A 17,864-nucleotide genomic window follows, 5' to 3' on the forward strand; every position below is an offset into this window, starting at 1 on the left:
AACCCATCCTTCCATTCAAGTCATGTACTCGTGTGTCCACCCATCCTTCCTTCCATGGCATCTCGCCATGTAGCTACCCATCCCTGAGAGGTATAGATGTACCCTAACATACAGGATCTGCATGTTAGCATCCCCAGCACTGGAGTATTTTAAAATCACCCAGCTCCCAACCTCAGAATTTCTCCAGATTGTGCAACCAACAGATTTCCCCTAGTGACACCACAACAAGGAGACCTGGGGGTAAGCTCACACTAGTTCCATTTATTCACTTGTCATCATTGATGGCACAGAAAGTATTTACAGGAAGCTCTACCGCACAATGCTAGCAGTGGGGCTGGGAGAAGCCATCAGCATTTACCGTCTTCATGGCAGATGTTTTGTTGGGTGAATTTCATTGGTTTCAGGGCTTCATGGATGACCATGCAGGTGAAGGTGGTTCCTTTCTTCCAACTGGCCTTGTCAACTGTCATCTTGCTATAGAGGAAGTAGGTCGAGTCGCCATCTCCTTCCTTCATGGGCGAGGTGGTGACAGATTTGTTGCGGTCGCTGGATTTGTTATCCTCCATCCACTTCACTGAGATGTCCTTGGGGTAGAAGCCCCTCACCAGGCAGGTGAGGCTGACAGTATCCCCATTGCTGTTGCTTTTCACTTCATCAGGGTGGGGGCGCAGGAGGTAGACACTCGGAGCAAAGCTCGTTCCTTGTGTGGGTGGGAACAGAGGACACAGATGAGCCAGGCACATCACTGGGCTGGGCCCACATGGGAAGATGGACAGGGCCTGTGTTTCTTTTGGGGGAGGATGTAGGAACATGCCCTCTGTCCTTCAGGTCAGTGGGGAGGGCTGGAAGTGGGGACGTCCTTAGGTGTGGAATGGGAGGTAGGATAGCATCATCCCACATGGGGATGGAGAGGGACCCAGGGCCAGGATCCCAGGTGGTTGAGGGGCTGGGACTCCCCCTGACAGACCTTCCCTCCCTGCTGGGGGCTGTAATAGGGGTCTCTCTCTTAGGGACCATGCCCTCCTCCTACCTTGGTACTTGGAGATGGATTTGATGATGGGTGAGGGCAGCCCCGAGTACTTCACTTTGCATCTGTATTGCTCTCCATCCTCCCACTCCTTCTCCGTAATGGACAGTGTACTGTTGGCAGAGAAGGTGTGGTTTCTCTGCAAATCCATGGAGGGGTTGGTGTTGTTAGTGGACCCTAACTTCTCTTTGGTCCATTCCACTTTCAGTGGATCGTTGTTAGGCAGGTTGACAACCAGGCAGGTGAGTGTGGGGCTGCCAGCCGTATAGAGTTCAGAAGGTTCTGGGGGCACGATGAAGACGAGGACGTCTGGAAACAGGAGAACCCATGTCAAATGTTAGGCCTGGTCTCTTATGCCCAAGGCCACCCCAGTCTCCCCTCTCCTCCCTCGAACCCAGCCCAGTGTCACCTTCCCACTCATCCCAGACATGACAGCTCTGTGCACTTACGGGCTTGGTCCTCCACTGTATTGCCCTACAGAGACCTCTGCCTCATTTCCCAGTACTGTTGCTTCTTTTGAAGGGTCTCTCTCTTTTCATCCCTCACCCTTTCTCTGCATGCTCCCCTTTTCTCCAGACCCAACACCACCTCCCTAACCCCAGACATTCCTTCCTTTCCAGGGCGTCTCTCTCTTTCCCACCATCCACGCTCCCACCCTCTCTCCTTACAACCATCATTGCATCAGTGAACCCTCCCTCTCCTCTCTCACAGCCGCGCTGCCCCTACTTGGGATTTCCTTGGTGATGGTGGAGCTGGTGGGCTCGTGCTTGACATTGCAGCGATAGGTGTTGGATTCCCAGCTGCTGGCCGGGACGGTGGCTTGGCTGCTGAGTGAGTAGAGGTCGCCAGAAGTGTGCTTCATGGACGGGTAGGTCTTCAGACCCGTTGAGCCGATGCTGGGGCTCCACTCCACAGAGACCGGCTCAGGGAAATAGCCATTGACCAGGCAGCCGAAGGTGACGTGGGTGGTGTTGGCTTCAGGGGAGCAGGAGGTGAGGGGAAAGACGGACGGGGTTTTGGGACAAACTAAAAAAAGAGAAAGAGAAAGACCATGAGATGTGGCCCAAACTGAGCCTGCACCATGATCCCTTTTATTTTCTTCCTAGGATGAGCCTAAAGAATTTGCAGAAAGGTACAGAAAGGATCAGAGGGAAAAGGAGGCAGAGAGAGACTGAGGAAGAGACATGGTGGCAGCAGGTCAGTGCAGAGTTGAGTAGAGAACCCAGGCATCCGTTGTCTCAACCTCTAGTCTTTCAACCAAACGATGCCCAGTGCAGATGTCACAGTGTGCCCTAGAAAGCATTAATTTCACCAAATGGAGGGTTATATGATGGGGGCTAATTTGGCTATGACAAATCAGGAAAGAGATCTTGGAGTTATCATGGATAGTTCTCTGAAAATGTCCACACAGTGTGCTGTGGTGGTCAAAAAGGCAAATAAAGTATTAGGAATTATTAAGAAAACGATAAAAAATAAGACAGAGAATATCTTACTGCCCCTATATAAAACTATGGTACACCCATATCTTGAGAACTGTGTACAGATGTGGTCTCCTCACCTCAAAAAAAGATATTTTGGCCTTGGAAAGGGTTCAGAAAAGGGCAACTAACATGATTAGGGGTTTGGAACAGGTCCCATATGAGGAGAGGCTAAAGCGACTGGAACTTTTCAGTTTGGAAAAGAGGAGACTGAGCGGGGATATGATAGAGGTCTATAAAATCATGATTAGTGTGGAGAGGCTGAATAAAGAAAGGTTATTAATTAGTTCCCATAATATAAGGACTAGAGGACACCAGATGAAATTAATGGGTAGCTGGTTTAACACTAAGAAGCGAAAGTTCTTCTTCACACAGCGTATAGTCAACCTATGGAACTCCTTGCCAGAGGAGGCTGTGAAGGCTAGGACTATAACAGAGTTTAAAGAGAAGCTATATAAATTCATGGAGGTTAAGTCCATAAAAGGCTATTAGCCAGGGGGTAGGAATGGTGTCCCTGGCCTGTTTGTCAGAGGCTGGAAATGGATGGCAAGAGACAAATCGCTTGATCATTGTCTTTGGTCCACTCTCTCTGGGGCACCTGGTGTTAGCCACTGTCGGCAGACAGGATACTGGGCTAGATGGACCTTTGGTCTGACCCAGTACGGCCGTTCTTATGTTCTTATGTACCAGTAACTGGAGGTGGGATTTTTCTGAGGAACCAAAGTGAATTTAGTACTTATGTGGTGGAGAAATTCCTCTTGGGGAAATCTCAACTTCTGCAGCTAGAAACAATCCAAGATTTTGACTGCAGATGTATAATTTCCAGAGATTACAGGGCTCTCCAAAGTGGTGTTGTGTCATTAACTTTTGGTTTCTTAAGGATCTGTATGAAGATGCGTTCACGTTATATTTGCAGTTCTAGCTGGGCAGGGATATGGAATACCATACTCTCATTTGGTTCCTAAATTCACTGCTAGGACTCTTCGCCCCCTACTGGCTCGTTATCAAGTCTGTTGCTCACTGCGTTCATAAGTGTCCTGGGAAGTCCCTGGATCCTTCATAGGAACAGCTGGGACTTTCCAAGTCAACTCGGCCACGTGGTGTCTTTGGCTGAGAGTGAGGCTTAATATTATCTGTAGGCGAGGAGTTCAGATGAAGTGCTGTAGATTACAGAGGAAGTATGAAATGCCATAGCGAATGGTCAGGGTTCAATACTTTCCCACGCTCCAGTTCAATATTTGACGTGTTGTGGTTGGATTTCAACCAGTTTTGAACCTTTCACCCATTGAGATTCCTACCGGGTGAGTGAGACTCTGGGCTCCTAACCCAAGGGGCCAATTTGCCAAGATACTTGATAGTTCTCATGCCAGGATGCTTGATACTTGAGTGGTGATGTGGAACCCTAGTGGGCTTAGGGCCATGGGGAAGTGGTTACGGGTAGCACTGGGTTATGGTTAAGGCAGAATTGTTCTTTAGTACTTGTCACACAATGGTCTAGAAATCGAAGGTCAGGGACCTATCACGCTATGTCCTTTAAAAAGAAATATCAAGGAGAAGTCAACGCATCTCGAGACCATGGCGGCCTGAGACTTCTATAACCAGGATTCGGGGGTAAGGTTAGGGACGTTGTGGTTAGGGGGTTGGGTTCAAAGAGATGGTCAAAGATGAGGGTGAGAATTAGGGACTAGTGGATGGAGAGCCAGGATTAAGGATGAGATTAGGATCGTAGGGAAATGGTGATGACTCGGGTGTGGGAGTCAAGAAGTTGGTTAATCTTTTGGAGGCTGGACGTTGGGTCGAGGCTCATGGTTAAGGACTTGGGGGTATAAAGAGCTGGGTTTAAGGGTTGGGTTAGAGTGAGAATTCTTGGATTTGGTTAACAAACTCAATCTTGGACAGGCTATCATACCTCCTAACTCATGGGCTTACTAACCTGCTTCCCCATTCACAGAATTGCTCATATTCCCACTGATTTGGATGAAGATTTTGCTGGCCACTTTCCTAACATGTCTGGGAGGAATTGGGTGTCCAACCTGCAGACACCTTGGAGCACAGTTACCAGCGTCGCCATCTCCAGCCGGAGATGTCAGCGCTGCTCTTCTCTGGAAAGGGCGAGCCACATGTCTCCAGTGAGGGCACCACAAACAAGGAGCCAGCTCCATTCACAGACTAAATTACTGACCAGAACACTGAGCTGTCACCAGGACTGGGATGTGGCTCTGCAGAGAACTCCCTGTGCTCGTCTCTCGGCATGGAGAATGAGCGCAGAGCTGGTGGCTGAAGGCAGGGACGGCACAGAGAGACGCGCTTCTGCACTGGGTGAGTTCAGGGTGTTTCCTCTGACAAGGGACACTCTGAGCCCGTGTTTAGAAAGTTTTGAGTTGCAAACTTTTTTAAAAATTGGACTAAAGAGACGAGACAATTAAATCCCCGTAGGAAAAAACAAGTTCAGTCGGGCAATTCGGTCATAGGAGAAGTAACTCAGGGGATGTTCCCAGAGCCCCAAATCAGACTGGGATGTCCCCGCTCTGGAACACCTCTCATCTCAGCCTCCGGATACCCCAGCCCGGGCTCTCCAATACATCGGCAGCGCCCCACGTTCCTCATCTGCACCTGCCTGGTATCCAGACCACGGGCTTGCCAGCCCTGACTCCCAGCCCACAGCGTCTACCTAGCCCTGGGCTGCTCAAGATTTGCCGGTGCTCCTCACTCCCAACCTGCAGTCCCCCAGCCCGTCCATGGACTCCCTCTAAACCTGCTGGCTCTACTCACTCCTGTCCCTCAGCCTCTGATAGTTCTGGAATCCAGTCCTGAGCTCCCCAGCCCTGCTGGTGCACTCCAATCAAAGATGAGGGTCACAATTAGGGGGTAGGGGTTCGTGCCCCTCACTCCTGACCGGCATCCCCACCGAGCCGTACAACCGCGGCCCTGCAGGTGCCCATCACTCCCAACCCACAGTTCCTGCCTCGCCAGCACTGGCCCCCCAGCCCTGCCAGTGCCCCGACACCTGACCTGCAGCCCCACACAGCCCAGCCCTACACTCAGAGTCTTGCCAGTGCTCCTCACTCCCAACCCAGAGCTTGCTGCTCCCCAGCCCTGCTACTGCCCCTCAGTCTCGACCTGCAGCCCCTGCTAGCCCAGCCGTGACCCACAAGAGCAGCCTGTGCCCTTCACTCCTGACCCACAGCCCCAGCAGACCTCACCATACAACCCCAGTGCTGCCAGTGCCCCTCACTCCTGACCCACAGCCCCAGCAGACCTCACCATACAACCCCAGTGCTGCCAGTGCCCCTCACTCCTGACCCACAGTTCCTGCTAGTCCAGCCCTGGGCTCCCCCAGCCCTGCCGCTGCCCCTCAGTTTTGACCTGCAGCCCCTGCTAGCCCAGCCGTGACCCCCCAGAGCAGCCTGTGCCCTTCACTCCTGACCCACAGCCCCAGCAGACCTCACCATACAACCCCAGTGCTGCCAGTGCCCCTCACTCCTGACCCACAATTCCTGCTAGTGCAGCCCTGGGCCCCCCTGCACTGCCCATGTCTCCCACTCCTGATCCACAGCTCATGCTAATTGCTCAGCCCTGGGATCATGACCCACAGTCCCTGCCAGCACAGCTACATTCCTCCCGCTGCGTTTGTGCCCCTCACTCCCATCCCGCAGCCCCCCAGCGTTGCCTTGGGCTCCCTGCAGCTCTACCAGTGTCCCTCACCCCCAATCTGCATCCCCTGCTAGCTCAGTTCTGGGATCCCCCCAGATCACTGTTGGTGCCCCGACGCCAGAGGTCTTGGACCCTGGAGTCCTTTCACCCCTTGTTTCCCAGCCGATGGGGGGGGGGTGAGGATTCAGCTCTGTCCCCCTATTTCTGCCTTGGGGGGGACAGCCTGCCCTGGGTTACTCCTCTCGGGCTCCCCCCACACCCAAGCCATGCATGGGGAGCCAAGCGCTGCACCCTGCCCCACTGCTGTGTCTGCACAGGGGGACGTGCCCCACGGCTCTTCAGAGCTCAGGGGAGACCTCAGCCCGCCTGGCTCCCAACCCCACCTCTTTCTCAACCACTAGCCTGCACTGCCCTCCCAGGGCTGGGGAGAGAATAGAGGAGTCCTGGTTCCTCTCTCCAGCACACACGGCTTCCCTAAGGGTGTTCGCTGCCTGGCACTCTTGGCCGGGGGTTCTGTCCGGGAGCCCAGGCTGCCATGCCATTCATTTCCCCTGACTACTGACCCACAGCTCCCCCCATCCCAGCCCTAAACCCTGAATCCCACCAGTGCTCTTCACTCCTCACCTATAGCCTATGCCTGCCCAGCCCTGGGCTCCCCCGCTCTGCCGGCTCCACGGACTCCCGACCTGCACCTCCAGCGAGCCCAGACCTACAACCTCAGCCCTGCTGGTGCCCCTCATCCCAGACTCACAGCCCCTGCCACCAAGTCCTGAGTCCTGCCAGTGCTCCTCACTCCCAACCCAGAGGTCACTATTCCCCAGCTCTGCTGATCCCCCTCACTCCCAACCTGCAGCCCCAGCCACCCCAGCCCTGGGCTTCCCAAATCCTGCTTGTCCTCCTCAGTCCCAACCTGCAGCCCCTGCCAGCCTAGTCCTGACCCCCATCCCAGCCTGTGCCCCTTGCTCCCAACCCGTAGTCCCAGCCAGCCTAATCCTACAACCCCAGCCCTGCCGCTGTCCCTCACTCCTGACTATGCCTGACCAGCCCTCAGCTCCTCCCGCCCTGCTGCTCCCCCTCAGTCCCAACCTGCAGCCTTGCTAGCCCAACCCCACTGCCCAGCACCGCCAGAGCCTCCCATTCCTGACCCACGGTTCCTGCCTGCCCAGCCCTACACCCCGAGTCCTGCCGGTGCCCCTCACTCCCGACCAACACCTCCTGCCAACACAGTTCTGCCCACCCCTGCCCTGCTAGTGCCTCTCACTCCCAACCCACCGCCTCTGGTAGCCCAGCCCTGGCCCCCCTGCCCTGCCAGTGACCCTGACTCCTGACTTGCAGCCCCACACAGCCCAGCCCTACAGCCCGAATCCTGCCAGTGCTCCTCACTCCCAACCTAGAGCTCGCTGCTCCACAGCTCTGCTGGTGCCCCTCATTACCAACCTGCAGCCCCAGCGAGCTCAGCCCTAGCCCCCCAGAGCAGTCTGTGCCCCTCGCTCCCAATCTATAGCCCCAGACAGCCTAGAGCTACACCCCGAATCCTACCAGTGCCCCTCACTCCTGACCTACAGCCCCTGCCTGCCCTGGGCTCCTACAGCCCTGCTGGTGCCCTCACTCCCGTCCTGCAGCTCCTGCCAGCTCAGCCCTGGGTTCCCCCTGCATTTCAAATGTCTCCCATTCTTTATATACAGCCCCTGCTAATTGCTGAGCCCTGGGATCATGACCCGCAATCCCTGCTAGCACAGCTAGGATCCTCCAGCTGCTTTTGTTGCCTCTCACTCCCTTCCTGAAGCCCGCCAGCCCTGCCTTGGGCTCCCTGCAGCTCCGCTAGTGCCCCTCCAACGCAAGCTGTGACCACTGCTAGCTCAGTTCTGGGATCCCCCCAGATCTTTGCTGGTGCCCCCACTCCAGAGCTCTTGGGGTCCTGCAGCCCTTTCACCCCTGGTTTCCCAGCTGCTGGGTGCAGAGTGAGGGACACAGCTCTGTCCCCACATCTCTGCCTCGGGGGGGGCACAGCCTGCCATGGGTTTCCCATCCCGAGCTCCCGAGCACACCCAGCCCATGTATGGGGGTCCAAGCGCTGCACCCAGCCCCGCTACTGCGTCTGAACTAGGGGATGTGTCCCACTGCTCTTTAGAGGTCAGGGGAGACCTCAATCTGCCTGGCTCCCAGTCCCACCTCTTCCTCAACCACTAGATCCCACTCCCCTCCCAAGTCTAGGCTCCTCTCTAAAGCACTAACTCATTTACTGAAGTAGGATATTAGAGTCATAGAATACTAGGACTGGAAGGGACCTCGAGAGGTCATCGATTCCAGTCCCCTGCCCTCATGACAGGACCCAATACTGTCTAGACCATCCCTGACAGACATTTATCTAACCTACTCTTAAATATCTCCATAGATGGAGATTCACAACCTCCCTGGTCAATTTATTCCAGGGTTTAAGCACCCTGAAAGCTAGGAACTTTTTCCTAATGTCCAACCTAAACCTCCCTTGTTGCTGTTTATGCCCATTGCTTCTTGTTCTATCTTCAGAGGGCAGGAAGAGCAAGTTTTCTCCCTCCTCCTTGTGACACCCTTTTAGATACCTGAAAACCACTAACATGTCCTCTCTCAATCTTCTCTTTTCCAAACTAAACAAGCCCAACTCCTTCAGTCTTCCTTCATAGCTCATACTCTCTAGACCTTTCATCATTCTTGTTGCTCCAACTGAGGCCTAATTAGCGCAGAGGAGAGCGGAAGAATGGCTTCTCCTGTCTTGCTCGCAACACACCTGTTAATGCCTCCCTGTACTCACGTGAAAAGCCAAGAGTTCACTGACCAAATGACCAGCCATGGTGGGTCGCGGCCAGGCACTCTGGGTCAGGGGTTCAGTCTGCGAGCCCAGCGCTGCTCCGTATCTGTCGTGCCATTCGTCTGAGGGATCTGTGCCTGTGAGACTGTCCCTCTCTTCCCCCCAAATGAGAGTCAAGACGATTGTCAACTGAGAACATTGGAGGATGCCCAGTGGGGGCTCTCAGGGCTAGCTGGTTAGAAAGCGTGAAATTCCCCCCCGGTGGGCGAGGGCCAGGGGGAAACCTGGGGTGAAAAAATAACCGAGGTGCGGCTTTCACTAGCATCAACTTCCCCTTTTTAGCCACATTGTTTGTTCATTTGTTGACTGGTTCCCACTAGACAGATTCTCATGAAATCTGCAGAGCTCAGAGATATTTGAGCTTCCCAGGGTGGGGGAGGGGTGGGAATCAAAGGTTTGAAAGAGATCTCAGGAGTCATCAAATCCAACCCGCTGCCCAAAGCAGAACCAACCCTAACACAATCACCCAGCCAGAGCTTGGTCAAGGCAGGAGTTCAACACCTCTTGGGATGGAGATTCTATCCCACCCTTGGGAACACATCCCACTGCTACCCCACCCTCCGAGACAGAGAGATCCTGTACATAGCTGTGCACAGGGATTGTGTCTCCCTCTGGCTAACTTTTCTTCTAACCTCTGCTGGTGGATTGCCTGCATTATATCAAGGTTTCACGTCTTTCCTCCTGCAAAGACGGTAAGCAGCAGCTGGGAGGTTTCTCAGCACTATGACGGGTGGTGGAACATCTCCTGCAACTTGGCATGTTTATGCATCATCCATTTCTGGCCCTTAAGGAAAGAAGAAAGGATCCCTTGGATAGGATGCACGCTCCTGCCTTAAGGCCCCAACATCTGGCCAAGACCAAGCCATTAGGAAGAGACCCCAAAGCTGGCTTTAAAAACTCCAGTCCTGGAGACACCACTGCCATCTGGCAACATGGACGGCAACCCGCAGAATCACTTTGGAATTTCCCCAGCAGCTGTTAGTGTCTCAGAGCATAGAGAAGGGCTCAGATACGGAAGGGGGGTGGGTTGGAAGATCCAGCTTCACAGGCAAATACGTTGCTTTATTCCCTCCATCCCCTGATGTCAGAATCCCAATTCTTGTGGGTTTTGGTTACTTCTTCATGATGGAAACTTAGACTCGCAGGCCAATTGGACAATTTGAGAAACAAAGGCAGAGAGAAGGGGCCAGCCTAAAGACCCAGATGTCCCCATTGCTCAGCCAGTGAGTTAACCACTAGGCCATACAGCCATCAGGCCATGGAAGGAGGAGGACGGATGGTTGATTGGTAGCATGGTTTTCCGATTTTTACTCTTTTGATGGGTTCCTTTTTATTCTCATTGTTTCTCTTCTATCAGTGGGACGCAGCGCTCCCTCCGTCTTCCCTCTGGTGTCCCGATGCAGCAACACAGGCAACAATCCCACAGGCATGAACTTGGCCTGCCTGGTGACTGACTATTTACCATCGCCAGTGAATATCCAGTGGAATTCCAGCACAGTGACCAAGGGGGTCCGAGATTTTCCAGAGATGCTGTCTGCGAACGGGCTTTACACCCAGACCAGCTTGCTCACCATCCCTGATGGGACCCAGAAGAGCGACAGCTACCGGTGTGATGTCACACATGCAGGGTTCAGACAGCCAGTGTCCAAGACGTTCCCGCAGAAATGTAAGACAGACAACTCCCCATGAACCCCTGGCCAAAGAAAACAATACGGAGAAATGCACCCCAAGCACACCCCCATATTCCACTATGGAGGGGAGGGATTTCCAGTCCAGCCTAATGGATTTAGGCACCTAATTCCAGTGGGATGTTGGTGTCCAACCTCGGGAAAATTTCAGGTGCAGGCCTAGGCAGAAATGGCTCCTAATCCCCATGCTACTGCTTGTGTATGTGGGAAAATGTTGGTTCTCTGTCTCACCTCATAGCACTAACTCTGACCCTAATCCTAGTTCAAACTGATTGTAATCTTATTGGCTGATACGCCTGCTAGGAATATAAACCAAAGACCAAACTCCCCTTCATTGCAAAACCCAGCTTTGATCACACACAAGAGCTCAAACAAAACCAACACAAGTCAGAGCACGGGTTCCCAGCCTCCAGAGTACAGTGAGCTGGCTGGGGTGGACACCCTCTACACCTGGATGATTCCTAGGCCTTCTGCATGGTCCTCATGTAGAGAATTCCCCCTCAGATGCTTTCCTTAACAAGGAGCAAGAAAGCTTCTCTTCCCTTGACTACAGCAGACAGTCCCCTGAAACGGGTGGGAGGGAGGGAACTTATTTAGAAAAAAAAAGTTCAAACAAACACTGCTCCAGTTCCAACTTTGTCCCTGCTGTTTACCAGGGAGACCACAATTCATGAAACAGTTGGGTCAGCTATGAGGGAAAAACAGACCATCCCAAGAAGAACATCAATGGAACCAGCAGCTTGGTCAGCTCCCACCCAGTGTCACAGGCACAATGGACACAAGGCACCAGATTTACCTGCAAAGTGAGCACGCTCTGTTCTACAGAACTCACCCAGGAGATAACCATGGTCAATAAAGGTGAGTGGCCTTGGTGTGGCAAAGGGAAAGGCAAACTCCACTCATTCCTAGCTGTTGAGCTCTGATTTAAATCCCCCTAATTGTGAAAGGAAGTGTTTTGGTTCAAGGTTTGGGATGCAGGAATAGCTCAAAGGCCCATGCCCATCTGAATTATGGTAACGTCAATCGGAGGTGAGGCACATGTAGACAACCCAGAAGGAGAGGAAGGTGACATCCATGAAGAAGAGAAAGACAGTAACAGGTTTAGGGAGAAAGAGAAAGAACATCAGAATTCTGAAGAAGACAAAGGAAAAAAATGAAGATGCTGATAATAAAGGTCATGATCTGATGGAGTCAAAGCTAATTAGGAAGACAATGATTATATAGATGAGGGAAGTGAACAAATTGAATTTGATGATAGTGAGGAAGACAAATACAAAGTAGATGTTAAGTTGTTGCTATTTAAAGGTGAGGATCCAGAACTTCATTGTGATTTGAGTGGAAGATGTGATATTTCAGTTGAATCTTTGGGTGAAGGTGCAAGGTCTTTGAGTTTGAGGGAAGATGATGCCCAGTGTTGGGTTTTCCTTCTGCTTGGTCCAGCATCATGCTGATCCTGAACTTTTCCTCTTCCTGGTCCCTTTACAGAGGGATAGTTGTTGAATCTGTGTCGTTACATTAGTCGTGCAACTAAGTGTTTTCTTCTCTCTCTTCTTTTTCATATAGACATCATTATGAAGGAGCCTTCCATCACCATCTCAAAAGACTACCATGAAGAAAACACAGGAAACAGTCTCTGCGACTCTCGTCTGTGAAGCTAGTGGCTTTTCACCAGAAGACATCAGCATCTCCTGATTGAAGAACAACTCCCCGGTCCTGAAATCATGTTACAATAATGGCCTTGTGTCAGGTATTGGCACCTTCTCGGCCTACAGCATCCTAAAGATACATCAAAGTGAAGGAGAAGGAAGTTACGCCTGCATGGTGCGTCACCCAGCCCTGCGTGAGCCCAAGAGTGTTGTGGAAAAGGTGTGCCTTGGTAAGTGCATTCTCAGAGGCCAGGGTTAATTCAGGAATATCCGTGAGCTTTCTCATCCCCTCCAATCATTGCCATGAAAAAGTAAATGAATCTATGTTAGGCAAGAGGGGCCTCATTGAAAGATTTCCATTTCCATCATGCTGCATCATGGCCTTCTTTGGTGACATGAAGAACTGCAAGATTTATGGAAATTTGACCCAGGTGGGGAATCTTCACTCTGCTCCAGTTCAGAAGAGCTCTCTGTCCCCGCAAGTCATTATCCAGTCTGAAATATCTCAAGCCGTTGGCATCCAAACATGCCCCTTGAGGTGATGATGTGGCAGTCTCAAGGTCCCCATAACCACTAAACGAGCTGCAGGAAAAATGTCCTACATACATTAGGGAATTCTGGGCTCGAAGAAGTATGTAACTGGATTGGGTTGTGATTTGGGCAACAAGTTGTGATGGGCACTCTTGTACGTGGGGCAACGTCACAGAGGTCATTCGTGGCTGGGACGGAATCCACTGACATTTTTTCCCCTCTCAACCGTTAGCCTCTCAACCGTTAGCCCTTTGATTTGTTTCTTTACTACTAGACATGGACTCCCGCCAGGTGTCAGGTTCACAGTTTTTATACGTAGGGTCCCCTCCTGTTCCTCAAATATACTTTCAGCACATGGGCAAAGTCTTCATAGATCTGCACCCATGACAGGCGCCCAAGGATGGGGCTGGGAGGGTGGTGTGTTCAAAGCATTTCGTGGATGTGGGAGCCAGTGAATGTGAATCCACAACACATAGGTGCCTTTTTGGGAACAAAATCTCCCTCTGTAAGACTGGAAAACGTTTGATCTAGTTTTGAAACACAGGTCCTTGTGGTGCTTTATCATTGCAGGACTCCATCCCTCAAGCAGACCCCCGTGTTGCACTAAGGGTGAGATTTTTCAGTCCCATCTCAAAGATGTGGCTGCCTGATTCCCATGGGAATTTGCAATTAAGAATCCTTCAGTTGTGATTAAAATCCTCAGGAACCTTGGGAATTCGCATGCACACAGCTGGTTTGAAATCGCTGCTAATCCTCACGATTCCCCTCATGTATGGGGAGATCTTCAGCTCACTGCCTTATCTATCTTGCAGAGAATGACCATTAACTGTGTTTTCCCGTCTTATTGCTCTCAGCGTGTGGTCCGATGCTGCTGCCCCAGGTTCGCCTCTTGGTCTCCTCCTGTGAGGACGGCACCAAGGAGAGCTATCTGGAATTGGTTTGCCTTCTCCTGAGCTTCCGGGAGATATTTCAATCCCATCTCAAAGATGGGGTCAGGAAGGAATTTTCCTCCAGGGTAGATTGGCAGAGGCCCTGGAGGTTTTTCGCCTTCCTCTGTAGCATGGGGCACAGATCACAGCTGGAGGATTCTTTACATCTTGGGGTCTTCAAAATATTTGAGGGCTTCAATATCTGAGATATAGGTAAGAGGATTATTCTAGAAGGGGGTGGGTGAGATTCTGTGGCTTGCATTGTGCGGGGGGTCAGATTAGATGATCATAATGGTCCTTCTTACCTTAAAGTCTATGAGTCTATGAGTATGTAGGTGCCTGATTTCCATGGGAAGTTGTGATTAAGAATCTTCAGGAACCTAGGGCAGTGGTCCCCAACGTGGTACCTGCGGGCACCAGGGCACCCGCCAGAGCATTTATGTGTGCCCGCCGAGTGACCAGGTCCGGCCCAACCCATTCTTGCACACCGGGCCCTCAGCACGTGGGCACGCAGTGCACACCTGGAAGCCCCAAAAGGTTGGGGACTACTGACCTAGGGTAATCTCATGCACACAGCTGGGCTGAAATGGAATCTAATCCTCATGATGCCCCTCATGTATGGGGCAGGATTTTCAGCTCACTGCCTAAGGGTTTGTCTACACTACCCTCCTAGTCCGAACTACCTAGTTCGTGCCCCGTGTAGCCGCGCTGCACGGGGTTCGAACCAGCGGGGTTTTAAAAATGGCGGCTCCCCGCTTATGCAAATGAAGCCCGGGAAATTCAAATCCCGGGCTTCATTTGCAAGTGCGGTATGCCTACATTACCCCGCTAGTTTGAACTAGCGGGCTAGTGTAGACATACCCTTATTTACCTTGCAGAGAGTGCCAGGCCAGGTTCACCTCCTGGCCCCCGTCTGTGAAGACGACTCCCAGGAAAGCCAGCTGGAGTTGGTTTGCCTTCTCCTGAGCTTCTAACCCGGCAATGCCAAGGTGAAATGACTGGTAAATGGAAAGCCCTCCATGCAAAAGACCAGCAAATACTTGGGTGAGGGGATACAGAAGTGTAGGGTGGGGAGTGGGTGTGCAGAGTTCTTGAGAATCTAGCCCTGCATAAGCTTTGGTTGGGTTTCACCTAGTCCCTAGGGCAGGGGTGTCCAAACTTTTTTCCAGATTTGAAGAAGTGAACATGCGTGAGGGCCGTCCCCGCACTCTCAGCCCCAAGGCGGAGGGCCCTCAGGGTCGGAGGCGGGCGGAGAGCGCAGGGAACGCCGGTCTCACGGCGGCCCGGGGGCAGGGTGAACCCACAGCCGAGCGGGGCTGCGGACGTGCCCTACAGGGCAGGCTCTAGGACAGCGGAGGCCATGGGCGGCGGCGGCTGGAAGCGGCGCGCTGGGCGCGCCAGTTCAAAAGAGCGCCGGGGAGTCAGGAGAGGGGGAGGAAGCGGGGGCCGTATTAAATTGGAACACGGGCCACAATTGGCCCGCGGGCCGGACTTTGGACATGCCTGCCCTAGGGTGATGGGAGACGTGGAAATATGGAAGGAAGATGGATACTGTAGACGGCTGGAAACGGAAAGGGATGAGAGGAATGGATGCTGTAGATGTGGTAGAAGGGGTCTAAAGATGGATAGATAATGAGACGGCTCTGGACGAAGCTTGTTGATCCAACTTTGAACCAGAGGTTGGACTAGACCCACTGAGATCTCTCCTGAACCTCATTTCTGAGCTGCACTAGCTATTTCTTTTCATTACCTCACGGAGGTCAATTGAATAACCTCTTACGGTACCTTAGCCTCAGTATTTTAGGGGATGGGCACCTGATAGAACAAACCCAGAAGCCTCTTCTCCTGGGCTTTCCATGCATTTAAGGTTGTGGCTGGATGGGATCAGCATTGGCGCATCCTTAAATGTTTGGAAAAAAAAGAATTGTTTGTGCTAAATTGCTCATTTTTTATGGAGCATTGATGTCGCTCAATGGGCTGTTCTCCAAGGCCAGGGAGGGGTTCAGGGTCATAATCTGCCTTCTCACATTATTGATACTGGTCTCTTTGCTTTTCTCAGCCTGCCCCAAAAGCTCCCTTGAGCCAGCCATCTATTTGGTCAAACCCTCCTACGAAGACGTTTTTAAGAATTCTGGTCACATGACTTGTCTAGTTTGGGCTTACAACTTAGCCACCACCACAATCACCTGGGAGGTGGACAGATAGGTCAGCTCTGCAGGAAGGATAGACCCCCCCACAAGATGAATATCAACGGGACCACCAGCCTGGTCAGTTCCCACCCAGTGTCGCGGGCACAGTGGGGACAAGGCAACAGATTTACCAGCAAAGTGAGCATGCTCTGTTCTGGAGAACTTACCCAGGAGATAACCATGGTCAATAAAGGTGAGGAGCCTCAGCATCTCAAAGGGAAAGACAAACTCTAGTCATTGTCAATTGGTGGCCATTTGTGTAATGGTAAAACACATGTGAGGGTGAGGAGCCTACTGATGCTCCGGAAGGAGATTGAGAGGGTGTCTATGCTTTGGGAAGTGGCCTGGACACGATGCCCGCCTAAGGTCTCTTCCATCTCTATGATTCTATGATTCTTAACTTGGATGTGCACCCAAGCCTTATTCTTGCCTTTCCCCTCCTCCTTTCCATGTAGACATGGCTAAGAAGGAGCCTTCCATCACCATCTCAAAAGCCTTCCACAAAAACCTCTCAGGGACCAACGAGTCCTTGACTCTCATCTGCGAAGCTAGCGACTTCTATCCCAAAGACATCAGCATCTCCTGGTTGAAGGACAATTCCCCGGAACTCACGACACTTGTGGCACTTCCCTTACAGCAAGCAGCAGTGGAGGCAGAAGCAAGTCCTACTGTTGCCGCTCTGCTGGGAGAAAGCGCCTTAGCATCCCCTTTGGAGTCCGGTTAATCCACTCCATTAGCCCGTCGGTTTGAGGATGGTATACTGAGGTTTGTAACTTACGTATCCCCAGTATTGCACACACCTGTCGGAGTAATTGGGACGTATAATTAGTCCCTTGGTCCGTGAGGAGCTCTCGGGGAAGCCCGAGAGAAGATTTTTACAAGCTCCGATGCAATGTTTCGGGCGTAGGTGTTTCTCAGGGTTTTGGCTTCGGGGAAAAGGGTGGCATAGTCCATTAAACCAGAATGTAGTGGAACCCAGCTTCACTTTTCGGCAGTGGGCCCATCAGGTCAATTGCCACCTTTTCGAAGGGGGACTAACGGGGCTTTTGGCACTCCCGGTTTGGAGGCTAGCTGGCAGTTTGGGCATGACTGGCAGTAGTCCAGTACTTCATGGTGCACCCTGGACCAAAAGAACCGGGACAGTACTCTCGCCAGAGTTTTTTCTGTCCCCATGTGGCCAGCGGTGGGAATATCATGGGCAAGTTGCAGTACTGCCCGGCAATGACACCAGGGAACGAGGATCTGGGTCTTGACCTCTTGGGTCCGGGTGTCTTGCATTACCTGATAGAGGCGGTCAACTTTCAATTCCAAGTGGGGCCAATGGGATGCCCTCTGGGGGTCTACCACGGTGCCATCAATTGTGGCTACCTGCTCATATGCTGCCCTCAGTGTGGGGTCCTCCCTCTGGTCCCGGGGAAAGTCTGTCAGAGCAAGGGCCTGGGCATTGGCCTCTGCCGATGCCTGGGGATTATCGGGCAATTCACCTGCCTTCTCGCCACAGTGCTCCTGATCCTCAGCGACTCCTCGGGCTGGTCTTCTGGCAGCATTTCCCCCAGAAGGTCGCCCTCCACTTTCCCCCGGTCGGCCGAACCCCTGAGGGTGACCTCGCGCATGAGATCTTCAAATCCGGGCCAGTCCCAGCCCAGGACAATAGGATAGGGGAATGTCACAGCCACCCCTTTGACCATCCCGGCTGACGCCCCTTGGCTTCCGGTCAGGTGAGGGGGCGGGGCTAGCCTGTGCCCAAAATGGCTCCTAGAAGGGTTCCTCCGCCTCTGGCTCAGTGGGTACCCACTCCGTCCCACTACAGTGGAATAATGGCCATCTCTGGGGCTGTTACCAGAGGGGTTGACGACTGGGGGGCACCCACCTGA

At 52.6% G+C, this 17,864-nt stretch overlaps 1 pseudogene and 2 gene segments (V, D, J or C); 1 reads left to right on the plus strand and 2 right to left on the minus strand.

The window, feature by feature from the left end:
* The window catches only part of LOC102458305 (immunoglobulin heavy constant gamma 2-like), a 209,142-nt gene that overhangs the window by 37,910 nt on the left and 153,368 nt on the right, over nucleotides 1-17,864 (minus strand).
* LOC102457298 (immunoglobulin heavy constant gamma 2-like) lies at nucleotides 242-9,123 on the minus strand. The segment is given in 4 exon segments: nucleotides 242-700; nucleotides 1,031-1,336; nucleotides 1,754-2,053; nucleotides 8,951-9,123. Coding segments are annotated over 3 exon segments (795 nt in total).
* On the plus strand, nucleotides 4,764-16,725 carry LOC102457049 (Ig gamma chain C region-like; annotated as a pseudogene).

This window comes from Pelodiscus sinensis, chromosome 30, assembly GCF_052426305.1.
Source record: "Pelodiscus sinensis isolate ZL-2025 chromosome 30, ASM5242630v1, whole genome shotgun sequence".
In the NCBI taxonomy this organism is placed as follows: domain Eukaryota; kingdom Metazoa; phylum Chordata; order Testudines; family Trionychidae; genus Pelodiscus; species Pelodiscus sinensis.